At 33.2% G+C, this 11,228-nt stretch overlaps 1 protein-coding gene across 8 annotated transcripts in view; it reads left to right on the top strand.

Annotated features, from left to right (window-relative positions):
* The window catches only part of Nbea (neurobeachin), a 760,086-nt gene that overhangs the window by 395,653 nt on the left and 353,205 nt on the right, over window positions 1-11,228 (top strand). For all 8 annotated transcript variants that reach the window (XM_004631077.2, XM_023714988.1, XM_023714990.1 and 5 more), the window contains one exon: window positions 1,101-1,165. In XM_004631077.2, the coding sequence (XP_004631134.1) occupies window positions 1,101-1,165 (65 nt within the window). The remainder of the gene's footprint in view (window positions 1-1,100; window positions 1,166-11,228) is intronic.

The following is an 11,228-nucleotide window of genomic DNA, read 5'->3' on the forward strand; positions in this document are numbered from 1 at the left end:
AATGTTTGAATTTCTAGTGTCTGGACAGAGCCGCTGACCATCTGTTATGGTCAGCTCTTTATTAGGAAAATCACTAGGGGGATGTATAGATAAATTGTGTCTGGCATTGATAAGAAATGTATTGTGTATTGAGGGAGCCAAAGGAATATTTATGCAATGGTTGAAAATGATATTTATGGGTTGGGGAGGTGGCTTAGTAGAATAAGCACTTCCCTGGCAAGCGCAAGGACCTGAGTTCAATCCCTGGTTCTGCAAAAAAAAAAAAAAAAAAAAAAAAAAAAAAAGAATATTTATGTAACTATTGAAAGGGATTTAACTTTCAGTATGAAAACTACTTTACCAGCTATATTTGAAAGCAAAACTTTGAAATTACTAAGAAATATTAATGAGTAACCAAGAAAGATTTGTAAATCGTATTTTCAATATTCCAAAGAAAGATTACAGAATAGGCAATATATTTTCCTAGTTCAAAAAACTGTATGATGATCATGTGTGTTCGTAATGATGTTCCTGAGGCTGTGCAGCTGCTAGATATGCAAATCTAAACTAGCAAAGAAAACAAATGCTTTACATTTAGATATACTTTTAATAGTTAGTATTCTTTATGAATTTCATAAGAATTTTTCATTTCTTAATATAGGTTTCAAGCATGTGAAATGTGCATGTAACTAGGATATTTCATTTCCAAATCAAATATATTGTTCATTTTTTCTATTTATTTTATAATGTTAACAGTGATTCCCTATATTAGGGATTAAAGTTTTCCTTGGATAGTCACATGATCCTCTTTTGGCCTCATGTTCTCCTTTGAATGTAAACTTTGTATCAGGAGCCTCTGTACCTGCCCTTTCACCTTCCACCACAGAGAGCAGCAAGTGACAAACCTTTGGGGCACTTAAAAGTACCTTAAAAACTAAGGGATACAGGACAAACTTAAAACTTTGTTTTCTTACAAAATACTATTTATTATAAAACCTCATAAAGATATTTGGGAACAATACACCGTAGAAGATATTAACATCAACATGATATTTAAACTAGACATTAACCTTCACTTGCACGTTCATTTTTTTCACATTTAGTTTGTTTTCTCCTTTTAGGAATGGCAAAATTCTATTCAGAAGAATGCAGGACTTGCATTTATTGAACTCATCAATGAAGGAAGGTAATTAATTTTACAATTCTTGGACAGTTATTCAGTGTATATTTATTCAGTGGGGCAACTTCTCTTTCCTACCATCTGTTTTTTAAAATATATAAGAAAAATGTCTTCTGGTTAAATATTTAATCACATACATACTTAAATATTAATAACTTAAAATAAATACATTTTGAAAAATACTGTATATCAAATTTAAAAATTAGAAACTTTTTATGAGATTTAAGCCCTATCTTAGCAAATAGTAAAGTTGTTTTACACAGATCAAATGAAACTAATCTACAGTTCCATCTGCTGCCCCATCTGCTTTCATACTGCACTTGGGGTTCCTGCCTGACTCTTTAAGCAGTTCTCATGAAGTAGTTGTAGACGAGCATGCATGTACTCAATATGCAACTACTCAATATCAGCTGAAGGAGGTTAAATATGAAATGTGTCATTGTTAAGACACTGTAACTAAAATTACTCTTTAAAGATTGCTGTACTTACAAATTTGTGACAAATAGCTCTTGATTATGATTTTTAAATGTTTTATGCCAGTGGATACAATAAGACAATGTAACTGCCACTTTTTGACATATTTTACTTCTATCAGCCCAAAACCTATATCTTTCACACCTTGAAATTCCTGTCAAATATAGTACATTCTGTGAAAAAATAATTCCTACATTTTACCATGACCTGAATATTTCTTAGTTGGAAGTGGATTTAATTAGACTAATAAAGCTTTAATGTTTACTGTATGCCAAACTTACCTTTTCCTTCACGGGTTGGTATCATGAAAGAATATTTTTTGAAAAATACTTTAAATATGGTATATAAACACAATGATTTTTTAAAAACTAACTTGAATATTATAATTTTTCAGTATTTTTCACTGTACCATGTTTTGAGAAATATTCTGATTTTCTATTAGCTCATCTGTATACTTCTCATATTTATATTCTTTGACCTAATCTTTTTTAGTTACTATAAAATAGTTTTAAAATTTAAAATAAGGTTTTTCTTACTGTACCATTAAAGATGTAGGGGGAAAAAACTGTTTGTAGTTTGTTTTTGAGACCTTGTCCACTGTGTTGTTCGGGCTGGTCTTGAACATAGTATCTAGCTAGCTCAGGCTGGCCTGGAATATGCTAAGTAGCCCAGGCTGGCCTCAAGCTCTTAGCAGTCCTCCTGCCTCAAGTTGATGAGTGCTGAGAGTATAGGCATGTGCCATCATACTTGGCAGGAGAAACTTTTGTAACACAATATTTGAGAGAAGAGTGCCTACAGTTTCTTACAAAATCTGGTGAAGAGAACTCATAACTAATTCTTCTCAGGTAATGAGAAAACAGAAAACATATTTGACAGGGCTAATAAGTGTCATGTCAGTTTCAAAAAACTAACTCTGGATTCACCTATATACTAACCTTGCTGCTAAACTAGGAATGAAAGAAAAAAAAGTACCTTAACATCAGTAGTACTTCTAAGGATTAAAAGAATCATATCTCCACAATTTAAACTAATAATATAGTTACTGATTTATAAAAGGAGATGATAGAAAATTTGCTAACTTCAGACATTTTAAGATTTTAAAACAGGAGACATTTTTATTATTTGTTGATAGAGGGTGGTTTGTTTTGTATACTTACAAACTTTTAAGAATTTATATCAGAAATGTTCACCATAATTTTACTTACACCATCATAATTTGTTTCATGGCACCCTCTGTATTTTCTTTAACCTTTGACCCCCCCAAAAAAAGGTATTAAAATATCCTGTTGCAGCTCAGAACTTATTGTTCATTATGAATTTTGATACACAAAACAGATATGTTTAAAACAAATATGGTTAGGAATGCAGTGAGAGAACTATTAGATAAACACATTAGAATAATATAAGAAGTCTGTGAAAAAGATGGTGTAAAGTCTTGATACAATGCAACAATAGGCACTCTAGTCTGCAAGCATATGGTCTACCATGTAGGAGAGTTGCATTGTTTTCAGAAAGTGTACCTATAGCAAGAAAAACCTTTCTTAGGTTAATCCTGGAATTAAGGAATAGGAAAAAAAAAAAAAAAGCAAGCAGGCATGGACCAATCTTGCAGTGTGTACAAGCAGGCCTGTGCTGGACATCACCCTGTCCCCACCCCCCCAAAAAAAATCCACCAACTCCAAGTTAAAAATATATTTTACTCCCTTTAGAATAGGGCAACAAGGGACCAGGGAAATAACTCAGTAGAATAAGTGCTTGCCTGGCAAGCACAAGTGCCTGAGTTCAATCCCCGGTTCCAGGAAAAAAAAAAAAAAAGAATAGGCAACAGAGGGGTGGACTAACAAACCAACCTTATCCTGGATGAGAACACCAAATTATTGGAAATGATATCAGGGCAAATAATACATCCAAAATCAATAAAGTATTTGACAAGCTCACAGAAAAGATAAATGAGAACATAATGGGCCAAATAAATAAAATAACCAGTGAATTTACTAAAGATATTAATAAAAGGCTAGCTGACATAAATAAAATGATGGAAAACATTAATGACCAACACAGAAGAAAGTTAGAGTGCATAAAGAGCTCAAAAAAGAAAATCAGGAGATTAATAATTCTACAAATGTATGAGAAGTAGAAGTGACCAATGTGAGAATAGAATATTAGAATTAGATCTGTTCTGATTTGGGGTGTCAAGTAATGAGAAATATCTTCAAAACAATAAAAAAAAATAGATTCAACAACTCCTAGATGACACTGAGGTTAAGCTGAGATCAGTGGTATCTCAGTTACTCTTCTCTTGTTGCTGGGACAAATACTCGACACCCAAAATTAGGAAAGGAAAGGATTACTTAGCTCTGTTACTGGAGGTTGCAGTCCTCCAGTAATAACTTGAGCTGTTGGAGTCCTCCAGTAACAACTTCATCTGGCTCCAAGGCAGAGAGGCAAATGGCAGAGAACAACCTTGCAACATATAAGTTTAAATATCTTATTCATTTATGAGGAACTGAAATTATAAGTAAAGAGCAAAATCAAAGCTACAAAACAGGAAGTAAGGAGATATCTTTTGGATAAAGGTGAAGGGGATTGAGAGTTGGGGGTTGGAAGGAGAAGAGAGATGGGCTGGCAAAAGGAATTAAAGAGATGTGTTATGTGCATATCCTGCTACACTTAAGAAGGTAACCATTGTATACTACAATAATATGCTAATAAAGTAATAAAAATATCATGTAAATAAATAAATTATATTAAATTCTGGGCAGAGGGAATGGCATAGTGAGAAAGACCTGAAGACAACAGAGCAAGATACTTTGCTGCAGCAACATTTTCTGTGATCCATCAGACATTTATGTGCATATTGTGTGCTGAACACATAGAGATGTGTAGCCCTGTATGGAAAGGGCCATTGGCGTAGATCATTCCATGTGGTAGGGTTTGGGGAAGTAATTAAACTGTTTCAGCCTTGCCTTCAATATGGTGAAAAGATTTCTGAGGCTCAAGAATGGAGCAGGTGAGGTTTCAATAATTATATTGGAGACCACAGTGTCATGGACTGATAGTAGCTGTTAGAGGAACTGAACAAATTTTAAGTATCATTTGGGAAATAAATCAGAAAAACTGATTACAAAACACTGAAAGATTCAAAGAAAGTTGATTTCTGGCTTTAGTAACTATAGATCTTATGATATAACTGACTTAGCTAAACAAATAGAGAAGGGAGGACTTAGGTGGAATTATTGATGTCTTCACTTTTGGTTCAAATGAGCTTCTAAATTTCCAATTACAGCTATTTAATAGGCATGAAGTCTTTGGGACATGAGTTCTCCAAACACTAGGGATGGATATGGACAGTTATGTGACCCAGCTCTTACATGGTACTTAACAGGGATCCGAATATGATGCTTAGTGACAGTGTGTTTAGTGAGTAGAAAAAATAGGGCTAAGCTTTTCCTTCTCAAAACGCTCTTTTCCCATATCTTTATGTTTAGCTTTATGTTTACCTTAATAACAAAGCAAGTTATCTTGTTTTCTTACTTGTTTACATTTTCTTCCCCTACTTAAACCCACTTTCCTTAAGAACATCTTTCTTGTTTATCATCTTCTTTACTACTACATATCTGGAATAGGACTTAGCATGTAGTTAGTAATCACAAATGTTTATTTAACCAACGAAGGAAAGAGTGGTAAGTAGAATGTTGAGAAGGTCTAAATAGATAAAAGAGGATTTTTAAAACATATTTTAAAAGGCTATAGGTTTCAGTCACTATAAGACAACAGTGATTGCTTCTAAACAAAGTGGTGGATGTCTGTGTGCTACTGATACTGGATGTAGGCTCAGGCTTTGCCATAATAGAACTTACAGTCTAGTACAGTTACAGGTGTAATTATAATTAAGCATGCTACGGGAGCCCTGAACTGCTGGAGCTGTCTTTTGAGAAAGTGATAGTTTACCTGAAATAGTGGGATAGGTGCAAGCTTGCATAGAATTGAGGAGTGAGAACTGGAAGTTAAAGACAGTGCGAAATGACAAACATATATAGCAAGTACTTCTACAAAAAGCTTTGGTCAGGAAGGAGACAACTAAGATAATTTTGCAAACACATTAAGTTTATATTCGGTGGTCTTTTGTCTTCTGTTTGTTTTCTAGAAGGAAAAATAGACTATTTTTAGATACTAGTGGAAAGAAGCCAATATGTTAGAAAGGAAAGAAGTAATACTAAGTAGTTTCTGAGATGGGAGGAGTGAAGCAGGAGCCTTGGTTTTTTTGTAGAAGACCACTGAGAGGCAGTTAAGTTGGAGGAGTTCGCAGATGTTGCCTACTGTTTTCTCTACGACTGGCAAAGAAAAATCATTTGCTAAGCACGAAATTGGAGGAAGTGGGTGTTACCTGTAAGAGAAGAGAATAATGTGGACTAGTGACAGTACCAAGTGGAAAAACACAAAAAGAATAAGGAAATGAAACTGAAGACTTGCTGGATAGTTTTTGTAAGCTGATGAGGGTTGCATTTTCAGATAGTGGAATGTTTTCTCCAGCAGCCCACATTTCAAAGAACATGAACATTTACTTTAAATGATAATTTCTTTCATTTGGAAGAAGAGTCTGTTTGCTGGAAACTATCCCTAATCTGGACAAGGTGTCTTCCCTGTTCTTCCAGTACTCTCATTTCCCACTGGTTTACATTTATGATACCTTAGAGTTGGTGCCTTTAAGTGGAGTTGTTCTACATGTTTATCCTACTCATTATTTTCAGTATATTTTATGACATTTCCTCAGTGCCTATTATCTTATGTAATATATATATAACGGTATATATTTGTAGTGAGTTCAGATATCAGCTCTACCCTCCTATGTCATATCTGTATAATATCATTTTTGTCCCAGTTTTTCTAGGGTTCACAGTAATACATACTTATTTCTTATAGCTGCTATAATAAATAGGTACTTAAAATGGGAAAGTGTCTTCTTTGTTGAAATGTGTAATACATGTTCAGGATTTCTCTGACTCCCAGCTTTAGTTCTGGTCATTTATTTCAATTTAGATTTTATACAAATTCAAATCATGAATTCTATTTTAAATAAGTACCATATTTAATTTGGATATACTTACAGTAAAAACATTCTGTTTATCTGGCAAGCATTTGTTGGTACCTACTATGTGCAGTACTCAAATTAGATATTTTACTCATGCTTTTTTTATCTCATTTCATGAACAGATAACATTTCCTTTACTTTATTATTTGCTTTAAAATGAAACACTGAAAATAAATCACTTACCCTTGGTTGTTACAGTATCAGTCTTTAATTTTTCTCTATGGGAACAAAGATAGAAATATTTAAGTGGAAATTGTTATAAATGTTTATCCTACTCAACAGTTACACTTGTGAATACAATTCATTAATCATAGCTGGAGAAAGCAATTGTACAGTTGTCTACAATTAACAGGACAAAAACAGTTGATGAATGTGTATCTGAATTAAAGTACTCCCCAGGACAGTCTGAAATTATAAACTGAATCATTTAAAGCAATCTAACAAAGGATCTTTATAATTAAAACAAAGCTAGGTTAATGGGATGTAAAATTGCCTATAATATCTTGGCAATAATAATTGGAATTTAAATTATTAAAGTGTGAATTGAAAAAGACAATAAGGAAGATATTTTTAAAGTATGGAATTGGAATGATCTTTTCAAAAACATAATTAATTGCCTAAAATAAACCTTTATCATTCTTTTGAAGAGAATACATATAATTAATTATTATTCACCATAAAAGGCCAGAATGTATTCATGCTCAATACTGAATTTAGGCTCAAGTTCATAAGGCTCCAATTTTTATCTTGTTCTTTAGAATTTGAGAAAATATATAACTTGAATTTCATGGGTTTTTATAAGGAAGACCATATTATATCCAAGTATAACTCTTTAGATTGTTATGGCCCCAATTTGAATGTGTTATTTAACTTAATAAGTAACTCTGGTTTGCTTGAGTCTCTTGTTTGCAAAAATTGTATTTAAAACAAAAACAACAAGAAAACCTTTAACCAACACTGTAATATAAGAATCTTTTTCTTAGAGTTGACATTCTGGATTGATTTTTAACCAAAAATTTCTAGAAACTCTTGGAAAATAAAGTTTCTTCTCCATAATTTCTTCATGTGGAGCCTCATTTATACCTTTTTCTTACTGTTGTACTTATACATGCACTAAGTTTTATAAAAAAATCTAAAAATTCTACGATTTAATAAAATGATTTATACTGATCCTACATATATTTCTGACTTATAGACATGACCATAAACATTGATGAAAAATGAAATGTTTTTACCCAAAACTAAAAAGAAAAAAGAAAAAAAAAAATAAGTACCATTCAAATATGATTAGACTTCATGGGGAAGTATGTTTCAGATGTAGCTGTCTTAGTCTTTTATGCTACTATAACAAAGTTCCAAAGACTGGGTAGCTAAAAGTGAGCAGCAGTGGGCTGGCTCAGGATTCCGCATGCTGGGAAGCCTAAGATAGAGGGATCAGTATCTGGAAGGCGCCTCCATATTGTGTGTCCCTCTGAGGGGAGGAAAGGTCAAGAGAGCAAAAGGGGATTGAACTCACTTTTATGAGAAACCACTGTTGCATTGACAATGTTCATTAGTTCATGAGAGTCCTCATGACCTGTTCACCTCTTTAAAACTCCCACTTCCCAACACTGGTGCTTTGGGATTCAGATTTAAACACAGGTCTTTTGAGGACACATGCAAATCATAGCATTTTAAATCTTATTTGAAGTAAATTTTAACTGTTATTTTAAATATTTGTACGTGTGCATGTATGTTAGGATATTTTTCTCTTCTGAGCAAAGATTTAAACTTAAATATATTTCCAAGTCACTGTATTTTTACTTTGGTGACACTTTATTGATTTTGTATGAAACAATCATAGTTCATGATATTAAAGAAAAATAAAGGGTAATTAGTGAAGGAGGTGCTCTATTTTGATATATTCATTTCTGGTCCAAATTTTTTCTTGTTTTTATCTCATAAAATCATGTTTTTTTGTGTGTTTTTTTTTTGGGGGGGGTGGTTTTAGTGGAACCAGGGATTGAACTCAGGCCCTTGCACTTGCCAGGCAAGTGCTTATTCTAATGAGCTTTCTCCCAAGCCCTTAAATCATGTAATTTTATTTGTTCTTGGATTACTTATTTTGAGTAGAGGCCTATCAAGAACTAGGTATTTAATGCCTTTATTAGAAAACCTTTAGGGACTGGGGTAGTAGCTTGGCAATCTAAGTGCCTGCCTGGCAAGCACAAAGACCCAAGTTCAATCCTTGGTACCACATGTCACATCAGAGCTACAGAAACTGGGTGTAGTAGTGCACACCTGTAATGCTAGCACTGGGGAGAATGGAGGAGGAGCACTATGAGTTTGAGCTGCCTAGCGAGACCCTATATAAATGAATAGATAAATAAATACACAAAAAATTTTTTTAAAGAAAATGTCTAATGGTTTGTATAAACATTTTGTATGTATGATCAACTTGACAACAAGAACATGGAATTGACCTTCACATTTGTGGCTGTCATGGTGTTTAAAAACCGGTGCAGGTTGGCAGGACTCATAGTGTGATTCATTCACAATAGCATGAATGTCAGTCCGAGGCCACAACTAAGTTGGAGACATGAAAAATAAGATAAACAGAAAAGCTAAGAGAAGTACATAGAAATAGCTTTAGCTATAAATTTTTAGTGTAGGCCAAGATTGTGACATTTTCCCATGATTAGTGAAACTGAAACTTTGAGGTAGAGCCTGGTTAGCTCACATGTTGGTGAAGTGAGAACACATAGACCCTTTTCCTCCATTCTTGTTGTATAGATAAACAATTAAAAAAGCAGAATACTATCTTCATAACATTTCGCAGTCTTGCCTGAGCAAGGATCAAGAAGAGATTGCTTTTGTGCTGTTTGTTTATTTTTAAAGCAAGGGTCGTAATACACAGAAAGATAATCCTGACATTATTATGTATCTACTAACTACAATGCATAAGAAGAAAGCAAACTGAATATTCATAAAACACTTATTGCATGATTAGTTTCAGCTAGAACTTAAGTACTGTTTGCATGGAGAAATTACATTTTATGTGCAGAAACATCCAAATGTATGGGCACTAAATGATTAAGTGCTAAATAAATGATACAAAAATCCCATTGATGAAAGAAGAGCTGTTCCTGTGGACAGCTGTGATTATAGAATTATTTAAGAGAAGGATCCAAAAGAGTATAGGTATACATACTATGAGATAAACAACAACAATAAAAACAGTCTTAGATTTATTGTGAAAAGTAAGATTTAGAATAAATACCTGTGTTCTTTATTACTAATAAAACAAATGTAGATATAATGTTATCATAATTAGCTTTGAGCTTTATATTGTATAAAGAGTATTTTCCTGACTTTCAAGTGAGCATCAATAATTTACTTAATTCTCAATGCTGATAGAGTAAGAAATAGTTTTTTAAAGCCTTCATTATAAAGAGAGAACTTCAATCCATTATACTGAAGTCTAAATTTATATATTTATAGCACAATGTAAGGAAAATAATGGAGTTAAGAGCAGGGAATATATTTTTAAAACATTTACATAACTCTACAAAGCATTTAAAGAAGAAATAATGCCAGGTATATACTAAAGTTTTCAGAAAACAGGAGTTGACATTTTACAGCTCACTTTGTGAAATCTCTCAGATACAAACATTGAAGACATTTCAAGAAAAGAAATTATCAATTGCTATCTATCATAAACATGCACAGGTGATGTTTGGCAAAGTTTGAAAAATCCAGCAATTTGTGAAAACAATTATGTCATGAACATAAATTCTATATTCAAAAACTTCAAAATTGATGTAACATTCACTTTTATATGTTGTTACATGTCCAATGTTACATGTTCAATGCAGTTTATCAGTGTAAAAATGAAATAGATATGTGTGTGTGCATGTGTGTGTACACAGGACCATTTTCTAGATGCAGGAAAAGCATTTGAAAGTCAATACCTATTCATGATAGATCTCTCATTAAACTAGAAATTAGAGGACCATCCAAATAACTAGGTGGATTAAAGCACCTGCTTAGGCAGATGCAGGAGCCTGGAGTTCGATCCCCAGGCCTGTCCTGCTGGCCCGGCTGCAGGTGGCACTGAGAGGGCGATGGAAACTGGGTGTGGTGGTACATGCCTATAATCCCAGCACTTGGGAGGCTGTAAACAGGAGGATCATTAAGAGTCCAATCTACACGGTGAGACCCTGTACACCGAGTCCTAAATACAAAAAAAAAAAAAAAAAAACCCTCAAACTAGAACTTAAATTCAATTCCCTCAACATAAGGGACATTTATAAAAATGTAACTAATGTCCTAACAGTGAAAGACTGTGTTTCCCATTTAACAAAAACAAGACAAAGATATTTTCATTCATTACTTGTATTCACTATTTGTTCTTTATAAAAATGATGACTGTTTCAGTTAGACAAGGAGAAATTCTAAGGTGCCTAAAATGATACTAGAACTAATAATTTAGCAGTTACATGCTATAAGATTATTATTTAAAAT

Source organism: Octodon degus, unplaced genomic scaffold (genome assembly GCF_000260255.1).
Source record: "Octodon degus isolate 3935 unplaced genomic scaffold, OctDeg1.0 scaffold00038, whole genome shotgun sequence".
Taxonomy (NCBI): domain Eukaryota; kingdom Metazoa; phylum Chordata; class Mammalia; order Rodentia; family Octodontidae; genus Octodon; species Octodon degus.